The sequence below is a fragment of the Agrilus planipennis genome, unplaced genomic scaffold (genome assembly GCF_000699045.2).
Source record: "Agrilus planipennis isolate EAB-ADULT unplaced genomic scaffold, Apla_2.0 scaffold79, whole genome shotgun sequence".
Classification (NCBI taxonomy): Eukaryota; Metazoa; Arthropoda; class Insecta; order Coleoptera; family Buprestidae; genus Agrilus; species Agrilus planipennis.
This window is the reverse complement of record NW_020442428.1, coordinates 29,059-45,918: the sequence shown is the minus strand read 5'-3', so window position 1 is coordinate 45,918 and position 16,860 is coordinate 29,059. Positions and strand designations below refer to the sequence as shown.

The following is a 16,860-nucleotide window of genomic DNA, read 5'->3' as shown; positions in this document are numbered from 1 at the left end:
ATATGGTAAGTAAAGCAGCGGAGAAAGGACAGAAAAAAAACAGATGAACTTGCAATCCGAAGCCGACCCTGGACGTGAATTAGCAACATACAGAGAAATTGCGATAACAACGAAGCAGTTACATCGATGAAAAATGCAAACAGGGACAGTTGTGGAAAAACTAATGAAGTAAATATTAGCAGCTACTACACGCCCATTGCGGTAAGAATTAGTTAAACAACTACTTTGTTAATCACTGATATTATGCAGTACTATGTAAAGTACAGATTGATATGATATTAAAAACACAAAATACAAAAGAAATACTTGTACAAAACGACGCAGCAGCTGATATGTACAAGTACATTGACGATTACAAAACGTTATTTTTTTTATTAAAAATATATCTTCAATTAGAAAAATTTAAAAGAAATATGCGATGGCCGGGAATCGAACCCGGATCAACTGCTTGGAAGGCAACTATGCTGACCATTACACCACCATCGCATGTTATTTATAGAAATTACAGCTAAAAACGTAAGCACGTTCATTATCCATATCATCCTTTCACATGTCCTACTTTAGCAGCGTCTGAAGTTCACTGTCAGTACTATTACTTAATACAGTCTATAATTTACAGCTACGATTATTAAGTAGTTAGTACTTGTTATCGTCGCTTTTTTGTATTTATTTTTTTTTTAATTAAACATACGCTTACCTGATCAGTTTCTGATCAAAGTACAGTACTCTATCCGTTGGTCGAGCCATCTGATCAGGAATTGGTCAAAATATAGTATATTTTTTCTTAATCCGTCTATCTGATTAGTTTCTGATCAAAGTACAGTACCTTATCCCTCGATCCAGTCATCTGATCAGTTCTTTATCAGAATCTTATTACGGTTTCGGTACGTTATTTAAAACAATATTGTATCCGATGTCCTGGGCTGGATCATCATGCCGAATTTAATTTATTATCTGATGTAATAACGCTTATCAAATAATAAATTTATTATTACTGCTATGATTAAATTCTTATTTTGATTATATTGTCAACGTCATAATGGTACATTCACTCAACTTGGATCGGGCATAGATCTGTTGAATAGATTGAACATGGATCTTTCAAATGGATCCAGCATGGATTTTTGGAACGAGTCTGGCATGGATCTTCTAAAATTCTAAACGAATCTTGTAACGATTTTTAATCATGTCCAGATCAGGAAGCTTGATTTATCCCTGATCGGTCTTCAGGCAATCCTAATCAGGATCGGATTCTATAGCGAACTAATTTTCAATCGGGGAAGTTTCAAGATCATTTGAATCAAAAGACTTTTATTTATTGGGTTTATATAGCTTTATTATTTACATAAAAAGATAGCTTTCCGTTCGTAACTTAGCATTCAAAATCTGAAAAATTGTAAGCCGGCGTTAATCCATTAGTGTCTATTATAATCATCATTTAAACAGCGAATCAAAAAATTTTCTCACTTTAATCGTCACTTTTGGAATTTTGGATTAATGAAGTTACAGAAATCTCTACCATTACCAACACACAAGTTCAGTTTACGATTTTACACTAAAATCATACTACTGATTCCTAAGTTACCTAGATCCTGAGAATAAATCGAGAAAATCACACATCATTACTTTATATTTCAAAATTTAATTCTCCTGTAAATGCTCAAAACGTCTTGCAACGCAACCCTACACTGCTAATGTTCTGGAGAAAAATGAAAATGATACACATCCCTTTGCGGTTTCTCCCCATATCCCGTCACTTTACGCGTTATTTATGAACGATGTTGGCTTCAAAAAAAAAACAAAAAAAGAAAACGAGAGAGAAAAGAAAGACAGCACCTACGGGATATTAATTTCATAAATCAAAAATTTGCATAGTCCGCGAAAGATCGGGCGCATCGCGTCCCAACCGTTACAAGTTTACGATAAATCACTGGTTAATATCGCACTGGAGGAACAGACTAAGCGTTATTAAAGCCTCCCGACGGCCTACGTTACCACATCGCATCGCATCGGTTGGTTGGTTGAGGTTGAGACCTCCTGAGGGATAACCGCATCCTCATATCCTTGGGCTACGCACCGACATCGTTGTCGTACAAACGGTGAAAAATTCATAGAGACGCGGCTTCGCAATTTTTAATGGAACGCGAACAGGTGCATAAATTTTCTTCGTGTCAAAAAAATACTATGCCAAGTAAATAAGGGCTTCATAAACAGGGCAAGCAAGTGAGACGCAAGAAGTGACAGTAGGATATTTATGTACAGACTGAAAAGACTACAACACAGGGCGATAGGGCGGTAAAGATCTTATTCACTTTAGTGAGAACTGAGAAAAAGTAACAATAAATGCAGACCACGTCTCAACGCGCTCTAAAACTTTGCTTTTTAAGAAGATTCCGTGGCGGATTTGAGTGACTCTTTTGCGTCACATTAATCCGGAAGAAAAGTTTTTGATTAAATTGAATCCAAACAAATACTTTTGCAACAATTGTGCTATTATTTTTACATGACAAGCATGTGAAGAAGTATTGATGATCGGGACAGGCGGCCAGATTTAATTAGCCAGGGACGTCATTGAAAGCCAGCAAAAGTGAGGGAGAACGCTGCAGAGTAGCTCTCTGTTGATGTCCTTCTGTAGTTAAAAAAAGCTTGTACACTGCAGAAAAACAACAATAACAACGACCTGCCTACGCATGCCTGTCTCCTGTGGCGTCACAATACAGGATTAAATAGGGATGGCGAGCTCTACTACATACCATATTGAAAAAAAAAACTTTAAAACCTTTGGGTGTTTTATTCCCACCAGCCACTACTGCTGGTGAGCGGACAGTCCCTCCGGACTACGCCGGAAGGTAGGGCGAAAGGCCCTTTTCAGCTTCCTTTCAGGAATCGTGGGAATGGGTAAGTGCTGGTTCGGTTGGGAAAGATGAGAAGGACAAAACGAAAATATAAGAGAATGAAAGATTGTCTGTGGAATATTACTGGTCCAGCATTTGCCTAAGTCATCCAAGGAAACCGCAGAAAAACATAGACCAAGGCAGACTGTGACCCGGAATCGAACCGGTGTCTTCCCGAATGCTAAGCAATGGTGTAGACCTTCAGGCCATGCCGCTCGGTGATACCATATCCCTCTGAAAGGCTTATATAGAGAATTTGGGTAGTGGAAACAACACAAAGAGCACGAACCCAAATGAGAGAATTGACAGAATATACCCAGTAAACGCCACTTACAGTCTATTTTAAGTTGTTAGAATTGTGACCTTGAAGAAATCTGCGCGAAGATAGAAAGAATACACACTAGGCGTGAGCAAGACAGAAATAGTTGGAACAAGCTTAAACGAGCAGAGCTCTCGATGGGCGGTCTTAGGAGATCGGCTAGAACTGTACAGTACTAGACGAAAATGTTTAGTAATTTCTTAAAACAAAAATGTATGTAAAGTAACAATAGAAAACAAAGCAAAAGTTTTATAGGTGTGTAGAATGTTAAGTTAATTCACTTGTTATTATTTTTGGCTAAATATGTTTTTAAATAAAGCATATTCTTAAACTTTAACGAGGCAGTTTAAATAATTTTGCATGTGGTACTGTACTTTTGTCTAGTTCTCGCTCGATGATCGATGGAGAAATGAGCTCCGCAGACAAATATTATTGAATCTGGAATTATGCTACGACGCATCCTAATAAAGGGAAGGGGCATATCTCTAACTTCTTGAAACGAACAGTACATCGCTAGATTCCGTCTTGTACTGACGTGAATTTAATATCATATTGGTTCGCCTAAATAAATTTATATCTTAAGGAAGGAGCATTAATCTCCACAGATACCATATCAAGAGAAAACTCAATATAGGAATATATCCCAAACGGTCAAGAAAAAGGATAATGAAATCCATAAGATGTTGCGAGTTTCAAAATAATTAAAAATATATGTATACATATGGACAACTTTACTATTAAACTATATGGTTCTAATAAACAATGGTTCTGTTTTACTTACCCAGTGGTGGATAATCAAAGGATTCTTTCAGTCTACTTTTCCTGTATTCGTCTGTCTACCTAAATAAAGGAAAAACAAGCTTATTATGTGCTTCAAAGAGAAAAATGAGATTGAAAATTATTCATCAGTGAAAATAATATAGTACAAAATGAGATATTAAGTGAAAGTTATTGATTTAACTACAAGAGAGTAAGAGTGTGACTAACACTATAGGTACCAATAAAAGATGGCTACGGTTAGAAATAACAAATAATAGGGTACCCATATACGAATATTCAAAATAACTTATTAAAATTCGTAGTTTTAGAAACATAAAATATATTTTAGTTACGCGTATTATTCAAAAAAGCAATTTTTTTAGTCTTCTATGTAATACTTCTATACAATTGCAATTTTTTGATACGTTCCACCCAGCATACAACGAACAAAGCGTTCAATGGGAAAACTCGCTGGGACATGTTCTTTTAAAATTGATGGGAATCAAATAGAGGACTAGTTTTGTGCAACAAGAAAAGACGAAGCTAATTTATATGGCTTTTAGTTTTGATACCAAATAAGCGTTTTTTACGAAAGTTTACAGTTATACGTTCTTTGGCGCATTAGAAGTAAATATGAGTGTCTTTCCCAACCGTAATTTTAAAATCCTAAGCAACCAAATAAAGCCATTCTTTGGTTAATGCTGGATTAAAAAAGGCTCATACGGTTATTTCAGGAGCAGACACTATGAACGAAGTGAGTGTTGCCGTGATCATGTCTTTCTTTTGTTTACAAAAACCTTTTTGACATGCACATTGATTTACAGAAGTATTGACAATCAAGATGTTGAATTTGGTCGATTTCAGAGAATTTCTTTATAAAGGAATTATTAATGCCATGTTTTGTACCAATTTTTAATTTGTCTTCTTTTTCTCTCAATAACACACCATTACATACCTATCCATTTTTAAACTATATGTTCACACAAAACACTAAATACTGTTTTTTATACATACGCATTTACACTTTTTACGCCACTGAACGAACAATTACTCAGCAATTATTACACGAAAATCATAACCTCTAATTTAAAGCACAGCTGCTTAATGTGCACGGTTGCCTACTTCATGTATTCGCAAAACAGTACTGCCTAATTCCTACATGTACAACTCGTTTCAGACGGTTAATAATATGACCTTGAGAAAATGTGCGCATGCCTCTAGCCGTTTCAAATAAGTTGTATTAACATATTAAAACACAACTTTAATTAGGTAATTCATGAAATCGGCAAAAGTTGTTTTATTATTACTACAAGAAAAAGAAACAGAATTTAGCATAAGTTCAATCTTCTTTTACTGAAACATATAAGTACGTGCCATTAAATTTGTTATAAAGGAATTTTATTCTCAAATATTTGAAACAAGCATAAGCCTCTTCCTTTTTTCCCAGAGAAGGGGACTTACAATTTGAAAACAAAAGAACGGGAAACCTTAGAAAAAAGGACGTCCTGGCATAATTTAACTCGACAATAATAATTCCTTCATAATTAATTAATATTAAATCGGCTAGCGTAGCAACGAACGAACGAAACTTTTCATCCAATAATGAAGAGGCTTTTGATTGTAAAAACGTTTCGGGGTCGAAAAGAAAAAAAAATTAATTAGGAGCAAACATTTCTCGCGTCTCCTCATCTCGAGGGCGTTTAATTGAATTTCGGGTCCGCGCCTCTTTCTTCCATAATTAGTGACAAAAGCTGCCTGGCACCGATGAGGTCCCCTTGTACTTACATCTTCCCACTACTGCAAAGCATTAACCAACAGCACACCACCACCTCAACCTTGTTGCTCCTCTGGAGAAAACTCCGCTTACCCGACATTTAAGTGACTGACTCATCATTCGCTCACATTCATTTACCTTAACATTAATAGCGGGTAGAAGACGAACGAAAGATCAGAAAAAAGTATAGATGGCAATTATCGAAAGAAGCCTTACTCCCTCAAGGGATTTACTCCAGAGACCTGATTATGCTTCGATTATTATTAACGAACACATGTCGAAAACAATCTGCAAGTCCTCATATCCTATTTATTCCTACTGGAAATATTTATTGCAGATTTCTTTCTAGTTTTCTAGAGACGCGTGAAAACAAAAAAGAAATAACAAAACCAACTTTTACTATTTTAATACATAATCCCTAATCAGTATCATGAATCATAGGGGTGTATACAGGAGAGGGAAAATGAGTAGAAATTTAAATAAATAAATTTAAGTTTAAAATAATAATTGTTTCATTATGTAGTTAAATAATGGTATATTTATGGTATATAAGTTCAAAATTTCCGCAATTCCCATGAGAATGACACTTTTCCTACCCTCTTGTCCTCCACCCAAAATACTTATTGCGAATTAAGGATGTGCTACAATATATATAACCAAGCATACTGATCAGTGCCGATGACATCATGAATCGACGCCATATTGTACTGGTGTGCCACCATATTGTACTGGTGAGACAAGTGTTACGTAGTAGTATATCAAACGCGCGTGTGTGTATTAGACTTTGAGGAATTTTTTTATTGTAGGAATCTTTAATAACTTTTGGAGCAAAATTATTGTAAACAAGGATAAACACTTTTGTCAAGATGGCGTGAATTTGACGTCAATGTACTGGCCAGTATATTTCGGAACGAATCAACAGTATGGCGTCGATTCATGACGTCATCAGCACTGGTCAGTGTACTGGGTTATATTTCGGAACACACCCTAAGAATAATATCATCATCATCATCACAAGGTCGTCAGTCCTAAGGCTGGTTGGAAACGTACCTTCACTCTTTCCTATCCTGAGCTAAACTTCGCATTTCCCTAAAACTAGAACAGCCCACATCCTTAACTATTTGCCAACAGTGATCTAATCTAGATCTACCTCTACCCCTCTTAACTCCTGTTTCTGCCTCTAATATATCTCTGACTAAACCTTCATGCCTGAGAAGGTGTTGTATCAACCTATCTCACCTATTTTTTATTGACTTCCATAGAGTCCTCTGTTCTCCTATTATTTCCAATACCTCTTCATTTCTAACCCTTTCTACCCACGTTATCCTCATCATCCGCCTATAACACCACAAAGAATAACATACTCTCAAAAAAATAATTTCAATTTTTCCTAGTTCCGCACCAGTCCTTCAAGGAAGCTACGATATTTCCACTACACCCATCCCCTTCCGTACTCGCTATCTTGCCGCAAGTTACTAAAGCAACCTCAAATCCAGACTTTCAAGACATATCCCTTAAGTAAAGAATTTCCCCTTTTAATTATCTTTCCCTAATACGTCATCTAATAACTGTAGCTATACTACATGATTCAACCTAATGCCTCCACTAATTCCATTTTCATTTTTCTATACCGTTGAATGCTACCAATACCCACGACGAAATCACAAACATCTCGAGGATTTGTGTTGCGGCACGAACTGGATTATGTATTCCCTCAAATTCACCATTCCCTTTGTTTAGAGATGTACCGCGCCTGTCGCACCAGGGCCGCATATATTTTTTCCTTCGTCTTTTTTTTAAACGCACACGCCGTGCATGTTAATCAAACAGAGATAGAGGGCGAGAGGGGATGAGAGCAGTCATTACGGGAGCAAATTGAATGCATTCGGAATATACGGATTAATACTTTTGTTAACTCGTTGTTGTTTGTGTGCTTCACGAATGCGATTACGATTCACAAACGTAATGCCCACTTACGATTACCGATCGCTTTGACTTCGACCGTTCAAATTTGAATATCACCGATTCGTATGCATACTAATCCACCACTCGATTGTACAGTAGAGGATTTACGAGAAAGAATTTCGGTTATAAATCAGTAAACAAAACAAACTTCAAAGCAAATCACGGAACTGAATATTGAACGCGGGATTTAAAATTCGAAAAGAACGTTCGGTTCTATATTAGCTGCAGACGCAAGTAAAGTACTAAAAAATTTCACAAGAATGGAATTTTTGTAAAATTCCCGATTATAGTGAATTATACGATAGTTCGTAGATAAAAGGGACCTTTGGGCAAAATTTCAAGCTTCTTGTGCCTTTATCAAGTACAAAAAAATTTGAACCCTCTTTTGAGCCATTTAGGGGTTGAATTTTAAGATCCTTTCTTAGTGCTAACCTACATTATATAAGGAACATTTTTATAGCTGGGACCATCACGATTGACAAAGTCCCAAATAAATAATCTGTGAGAATGGATGTATCTTCGTTGTTTCCACTTGAGACTGTAGTCATTTGCTGCGTTAGGAAATGCTTTCTAAGTAGTATAGACAACGTGAAAAGAGATAACCAAATAATAGTGAGCGCTGCAACAGTTACAGTTTGTTAGGTGCCTAAGCAAAAAATCAGGGTCGGCTTTATAACTGTCTGGTTGTCCTAAATTCCTTAGAATGTTAAACTTTCTTTAAAGTCCGATGCTGACAACATTCTAAAATTCTACTATCTGCATCTCTTTATGTTATACATTAACTGGTGTATTGTTATTCCTTTTTCTTTATGAGTGCTCGCTGCAATTCCTACCTGACATCTCTTTTCTATGTAGACGATATTCCCTATAACGTCTGTCGTGAGTAAAAGTAGGCATTCTATCAGTAACCGCTCTAGTCTATAGTTAGTAAGTTGAAAGAAAAAAATAAATGCAATAGTTTTACTGCGAACTATGTCAATTTTGAACGTCCCAATTATAGAAACAAGAATTTGGACGGTGTTGATTTCTCAGTCAGTCAGTTTGTCCCTGCGATCTCGTCTCAAAACTAGGCTCTTATAGCAGATAAAACAGCTTCTGTCATGTTTAAGACTGCTTGGATATCGTTGAGAAGTACCACCGAGCGATTGAAAATTTGAACATATGAAAATGACATAAGGTTTTTTATTTCACATTTTCGGTTACTTGAAATGAGTTATAAAAATATTCAAGGTAGAAGTTTGATGTTATTTACGATTTTTGGTTTTAATAATGTTTAAAAATTTTTTCATACAGCATGTGAACTTTCGAAGGAATACGAAAATTATCAAGGAATTTCAAAATCTTGAACCTTCGAAGGAGTGCGATATAATATCAAATCACCTTAAATTCTTCTTAGATAGCGTTTGATGTTTTCTTGTGACAGTTTGAAAGTGATTCAAAAAACAAACACTTTATCTAAATGAAGCTATTTATTATATTTATATAACTCATAATAGACATACACATTATAAAAAAATAAATCATTACGAAATTGAGACAAGAAATATGTAACGTTAAAACGCAATTCAAAAACAAACGTGTAAAATATAAAACTAGTATTTTCTATTTGAAGAATGATGATCGAAATATTTGTAGTCAGGCGCTGGTTGATGTTGAGGATTGTAATAAGCAGGTTGTGAAAATCCCAAACTATTATAGTTGGTACCGTTGTAATTCATTTCTGGATATCTATTAACAGGTGCTGGCAAATTGTTGGATTGTGAATTGTAAAAAGAAGGTTGTGAATACCCCCATGAATTACAGTTGTAATTAATTTCTGGAGCAGGTGGTGGCACATTGTTGGGTTGAGGATTGTAGGGAGTTGGTTGAGGAAATCCCGAAGTGTTACAATTGGCACTGTTATAGTTAAATTCTGAATATCTGTTAACAGGAAATCCAGATCCAGATTGACTTTCCATGCTATTCGTTTTCCATTGGCTGGAAATTGTCGAGTTCCATGGCATCCTGAAATACCCATTAATAGGAAACTTACACATAAAATGGTCAAGACCTAGACACATACCTTTGGTCTTTTTCGGAATGAACAAAACGTTCTAATATTTCTTTTTCCAAACGTAACCTCTTCTTTCGTTCCAACTCCAGCTCTAGTTCCATCAGACGTTGCTCTTCCACTTTTTCCCTCAATCTGTTCATTTCGTCCCTGCTTCGTTTCATTTCTTCTGCTAGCCTCCTTTTCAGCCTTTCCTTTTCTTGTTTCTCCCTTAAATATTCTCGTTCCATTCTGGATTCTTTGATCCGCGAAAGATGTTTGTCGTTAAACTTTGTGGTCATTGGAACCATCGACGGCGACCTGTGACGCTTCGTAAATTTAAGAACTGTTTTAGATTTTCTTTCTTTTCCTTCTGTGGAATAGGTACGTTTTTTGTTATTTTTGTCCTCATTTGACTTCAATTCCTCATCTTCCATCGTCGGTTTGTTCTTGTTTTCCACATTTGGTTTGGTCGTGGCTATTACTATTCTGCCACCTTCGAATTCCGAATCGTTCAAATTCTTAATGCAATTTTCAGTATCTTTATAACTTTCTAGAACAGCATAACCAAAACTCCTTCGACCGTCAGTTACAATCTTAGTTGTAATTACTTTGCCAAACTTGTTCAGGTGCTGCTTTAAATCGCTAGCTTTCGTGGAACGCTTCAAGTTTGAAACCCATACTGCCCTTGATTTTGATCTCGATTCAATTGTATTGGCCTCAACGTTCTGATTATTCTCTGTTTTAATCAACGGAGTATCGGTTGATTCAGTTTTTAAAAAAGTTAATAAATCCAACCTTTTTGTATCATCTTCCGAAGAAGTGATGGTGGCTGGAATACTTTCAGCTTCATCTACTTCAGATTTATCAACTCGTTTAGTCATCTTTAAGTCAAGATAGTTCCCTTTCATGTCCGCAAAAGGTCCTTTGCTGTTTGCTATAGACTGACTCTCGTTGGAGCCACTTTTGGATTTGACAGCTTCTAACAAGTCTCCAAGTTCTTTTTCACCAAGCGTCATTGCCAAGGAAGCGAAATTTTTCCCGTTTCCCTTTTCTTCTTTTGGAGTACTTGCATCTACATCATCCATTGCTGTCTCTTTGGCTTCTACACCTGCCAAAGTTTGTACTGTTACATTTATATGTTTGTCTGAACCACTACCAGTTTCTGCTTGGTTCCCATCTGATGAAATACTTTCCGTTCCGGAATACAGAGATTCGTCTTTTATGCTCACTTCTCCGATTTCGCATTTCATTTGCAATTCCGGATTAGTAACAAACTGGAGTTGTTCGTCATTGGGGCTACTACTATCATCGTTGTCATCGTCATCAAGAACAATATAGTCTATCGGCGATTCGTTTTCACTATTATCTTCAATCCATTCGACTTCATCGTCAGTGTCCTCAATGACAATAGACGATAAACAAATATTGTTACAAGACATTTGTTCGTCCGCGAACCTACATGAAACAAAAATTACTGTTTTTATTTTCTTAACATATAAAGCATATAACGTATCTGGGACTGAATATCGTAGAATTCCTATGTCATATTTATACCGTTTGAAAAGCTAAAATGCATCCAATGTATCATTTAGAAAATTCAATGTTCGTCAAAATAAAATTAGAACATATTAGCCATTAGCCTACCGACCAAGTAAGTTCCAGTCATTATTAAGTCCAAACGTTATGTTGAGTGCCCTTCGGTAACCTGGAGAGTCCTTTAACCGTAATATCAACGAATACCGTAGTAAAATTAGGAGATTTTTAGATTTTTAGAAGAAAAGTTGTACTGTTTTACGTATTTCAGTACAGTAGTAGAACATTTTGTTAATAATAATATTCCAATTTCAAATTGCTTCATATTCGAAATAAAAAAAAATATCTAAACTTACTGGAATTTTCAGAAATATTAAGAAACAACAATTAATAGTTATAAAATTCTATTAACTACATTATCAATAACCAATGGAATTTGATAATATAAACAATTCTTTAGCAATGTGGCGATATCTAGACTAAGCAGATGCTGATGCACATGAGATTGGTATTAGAGATGGTGACAGAAAACATTCTCATATGACGATTCATATGAATCTCCAAAAATTGGTAACGAGTGATACATGCGGAATAAACTGCAGGTTTTTTTACATATCCTATTCTTGATAACACACTCGATTAAATTTGAAGAGGAATTATTGATAATAAAGATTTACATTAGGGCTGTAACAGATATCCGCATTTGCACCTGCAACTGCGGAAGATCCGCAGGAATTTTAATATCTGCAAAGTTAAATTATTTACAATCCGCATTCTCATCCAGATTCGCACATTCTGATTAAGATATTTAGCGGGTATTTGTTGTTCTACAATGCTACAACAGGAAACACGATATGTTGAGAAATGATGGTTAACATTAGGCCGAGCGGCGAGCTATCCATGAATTTCCTAGAAAAAAAAACTATACGTTGTTGCTATATATCTTGAAGTTGAAGCTGAAGTTAGAACGACTCTTGAAATGAATATATTGTACTTCGAAAATAGACCGCTGCAAGTTACAAAAGTTGAATGTCGAACGTAGTGAGTTTCCAGTGCTGTAAGACTCTAACTGAATCCAGTTTATACGTACTACATATGACCTAAACTGACCTGAAAAGGCCAAGAGCTCAAGTTTTATATTTATTTATCTCTATGAAATGTCATGTTTGTCAGAAAGATTTTTGACATGTTATTGTTAAATTAAATTATTAAAAGACTGTCTGGTGTCAAAGTTCATGACGATATATTACATTTGTTTAAAATATTTTTTTTTTGGGTTCGATGAGCTATACATAAACATGAGCGTAATGACCTTATCGAAAGCCCTAACCTTAATCCATCTACTCATCCTCATCCTCTTCCGCATCCGCAAGATTAAGCTCACTAAAGTTCACATTCTTATCCGCATCTCATCATTATCACAAAGTCGTCAGTCCTAAGACTGATTGGATACACACCTCCACCCTTTCCTATCCTAAGCTAATTTTCGCATTTCCCCAAAACTAGAACAGCCCACATCGTTAACTATTTGCGAACAGTAATCTAATCTATGTCTACCTCTACCCCTTCTAACTCCCGTTTCTGCCTCTAATATGTCTCTGACTAGATCTTCATGCCAGAGAAGGTGTCCTACCAGTTCCCAGTTCTCCTATTCTTTCTAATACCTCTGCATTTCTAACCTAACCTTTTATTTTTCGCCGCCTATACCATCCATGTTTCGCACCCTTACAGCACCGCGCTCCAAACATACAGCCTTACACAATCTTTTTCGAATTTCCAAATTAACCGCTCGCGAGCATAGAGTGACTTCTTTATATAAAAAAAAGAAAGACAAAGATTGATGTATGTGATTCTAGAGTTGTTGAAAAATAATTATATACAATCAAGAAAAATAGAACGAGTCAGTCATGGAAATTGTAAGTTCAGAATTAAATAAAGACGCTATTATTGCGCGACTTGTTTTAATTCAAGAAGAAAGTTATATCAATAATAAATTTAATTCGAATTTAGATACAAATTCAGAAAAACTGACAACATATTCTCATTGTTATCAAATTGCTTATTCTATAAAAAAATGTTTCAGATTACAAAATAAAATTAACTTGGTGAAAATTCAGTTGAGTGACGATGATTCAGAAAACACATTAAAATATTTATGCAGCGTCGTCAAACGTGGGCACTGATTCCGACTGAATAGTCCCTCTGTTTCAAATAACGCTTATTGTGCATTTTCTAAAGTAAAGAATCTTTAAAGATATCGAAAATTATCTTACATCAAAATACCTCTGGAAAATAATGTGTATTACTTACAGATTCTGTTTCTTATTTTTCACTTTTACAATACAGATAGTTGACTTACGCAAGCTGGAGGAGTGGGAATCAAAAAAGGTTAAAAATAAAACTATCAACTCTTATCCTGTCAACCTCAAACATAGTTTTAATCTACAGGGCACGCAGAAAACTAAATTTTTATGACAACGCAAATTATTTCAAATTTGTTAATTATTACAATTTAGTTAGTAATATGAACTAAAATACGTAGTAAATTTGTTTCTGCTGGGATTTAATTTTCAGAAATTGGGATCCAAATTGTAAATTTAATTACTTTCATTTACAAAGCAACGGGCTAGTGGGATAAATTGTAAATATCGCTTTAATATTTAGGTAAATTTTCCTTTTTCATTTTCTCCGTGGGAGAACAGAACAAACAGGGTAATTAGACCAAATATTCGTACTTTTCTTGCTTTTGAAATAAACCGATATGAAATTTCAGAAAAATATGAACAAAAGCCGAACATGGCCCATGTTTAATGCTAAAAATGGTGCCCAGCTGTAGACACATTTCGCCGTTCGGATACTTCCATAAAACATCAATCAATCCCAGTATTATCTTTAGATTAAACGGTTATTTTTAGGGTAGGTCGTAAATTTAGGGAAACATGTATGTACGAAGTTTCTCGATGTAAATCCAGAAATATAAATTCAATGACACTTGATGTTTCATGTATGTGATTAAAAAATGTCGTAAAATTCCGAACAAGTACGATAGCGCCGTTCCGGAATTACTCACCGTACTCAGGTACCCCCACATTATATTCTGGACCCGTATATCTAAGCCAAGTAAATCAGAAATTCGCAACTATTATGAAACGTTAGGTCTTCTTGAAACTATACATCAGCAGATTATAAAGAACCTATTACATTTCATTATGCTGACAAAAATAAATTAAACATTGATAGTATAATTTACNAAAAAAAAATATCTAAACTTACTGGAATTTTCAGAAATATTAAGAAACAACAATTAATAGTTATAAAATTCTATTAACTACATTATCAATAACCAATGGAATTTGATAATATAAACAATTCTTTAGCAATGTGGCGATATCTAGACTAAGCAGATGCTGATGCACATGAGATTGGTATTAGAGATGGTGACAGAAAACATTCTCATATGACGATTCATATGAATCTCCAAAAATTGGTAACGAGTGATACATGCGGAATAAACTGCAGGTTTTTTTACATATCCTATTCTTGATAACACACTCGATTAAATTTGAAGAGGAATTATTGATAATAAAGATTTACATTAGGGCTGTAACAGATATCCGCATTTGCACCTGCAACTGCGGAAGATCCGCAGGAATTTTAATATCTGCAAAGTTAAATTATTTACAATCCGCATTCTCATCCAGATTCGCACATTCTGATTAAGATATTTAGCGGGTATTTGTTGTTCTACAATGCTACAACAGGAAACACGATATGTTGAGAAATGATGGTTAACATTAGGCCGAGCGGCGAGCTATCCATGAATTTCCTAGAAAAAAAAACTATACGTTGTTGCTATATATCTTGAAGTTGAAGCTGAAGTTAGAACGACTCTTGAAATGAATATATTGTACTTCGAAAATAGACCGCTGCAAGTTACAAAAGTTGAATGTCGAACGTAGTGAGTTTCCAGTGCTGTAAGACTCTAACTGAATCCAGTTTATACGTACTACATATGACCTAAACTGACCTGAAAAGGCCAAGAGCTCAAGTTTTATATTTATTTATCTCTATGAAATGTCATGTTTGTCAGAAAGATTTTTGACATGTTATTGTTAAATTAAATTATTAAAAGACTGTCTGGTGTCAAAGTTCATGACGATATATTACATTTGTTTAAAATATTTTTTTTTTGGGTTCGATGAGCTATACATAAACATGAGCGTAATGACCTTATCGAAAGCCCTAACCTTAATCCATCTACTCATCCTCATCCTCTTCCGCATCCGCAAGATTAAGCTCACTAAAGTTCACATTCTTATCCGCATCTCATCATTATCACAAAGTCGTCAGTCCTAAGACTGATTGGATACACACCTCCACCCTTTCCTATCCTAAGCTAATTTTCGCATTTCCCCAAAACTAGAACAGCCCACATCGTTAACTATTTGCGAACAGTAATCTAATCTATGTCTACCTCTACCCCTTCTAACTCCCGTTTCTGCCTCTAATATGTCTCTGACTAGATCTTCATGCCAGAGAAGGTGTCCTACCAGTTCCCAGTTCTCCTATTCTTTCTAATACCTCTGCATTTCTAACCTAACCTTTTATTTTTCGCCGCCTATACCATCCATGTTTCGCACCCTTACAGCACCGCGCTCCAAACATACAGCCTTACACAATCTTTTTCGAATTTCCAAATTAACCGCTCGCGAGCATAGAGTGACTTCTTTATATAAAAAAAAGAAAGACAAAGATTGATGTATGTGATTCTAGAGTTGTTGAAAAATAATTATATACAATCAAGAAAAATAGAACGAGTCAGTCATGGAAATTGTAAGTTCAGAATTAAATAAAGACGCTATTATTGCGCGACTTGTTTTAATTCAAGAAGAAAGTTATATCAATAATAAATTTAATTCGAATTTAGATACAAATTCAGAAAAACTGACAACATATTCTCATTGTTATCAAATTGCTTATTCTATAAAAAAATGTTTCAGATTACAAAATAAAATTAACTTGGTGAAAATTCAGTTGAGTGACGATGATTCAGAAAACACATTAAAATATTTATGCAGCGTCGTCAAACGTGGGCACTGATTCCGACTGAATAGTCCCTCTGTTTCAAATAACGCTTATTGTGCATTTTCTAAAGTAAAGAATCTTTAAAGATATCGAAAATTATCTTACATCAAAATACCTCTGGAAAATAATGTGTATTACTTACAGATTCTGTTTCTTATTTTTCACTTTTACAATACAGATAGTTGACTTACGCAAGCTGGAGGAGTGGGAATCAAAAAAGGTTAAAAATAAAACTATCAACTCTTATCCTGTCAACCTCAAACATAGTTTTAATCTACAGGGCACGCAGAAAACTAAATTTTTATAACAATGGAAAAATTTTCGATTGTAGACGACTGAATTTGCTGTAGAACTAATAGAATTTATTAGGTAACTTGTAATAATCTCAATTGACATGCTATTTTTTTAAAATTTTATCTAGTTTCTTAATTATTACAATTTAATTTGTAATATCAACTAAAATACCTAGTAAATTTGTTTCTGCTGGGATTTTATTTTT

At 35.0% G+C, this 16,860-nt stretch overlaps 1 protein-coding gene and 1 non-coding gene across 3 annotated transcripts in view; both read right to left on the bottom strand.

Annotated features, from left to right (window-relative positions):
- Positions 1 to 414: 414 nt before the first annotated feature.
- On the bottom strand, positions 415 to 486 carry Trnag-ucc. The gene has a single exon. It is a non-coding gene; the product is annotated as a tRNA-Gly (tRNA).
- Positions 487 to 9,236: 8,750 nt separating this feature from the next.
- The window catches only part of LOC108734639 (SAFB-like transcription modulator), an 11,326-nt gene continuing 3,702 nt past the window's right edge, over positions 9,237 to 16,860 (bottom strand). For both annotated transcript variants that reach the window (XM_018466277.1, XM_018466278.1), the window contains exons 4-5: positions 9,774 to 11,198; positions 9,237 to 9,715 (exon numbers count right to left, since the gene is read on the bottom strand). In XM_018466277.1, the coding sequence (XP_018321779.1) occupies positions 9,304 to 9,715; positions 9,774 to 11,198 (1,837 nt within the window). In that variant the 3' untranslated portion in view covers positions 9,237 to 9,303. The remainder of the gene's footprint in view (positions 9,716 to 9,773; positions 11,199 to 16,860) is intronic.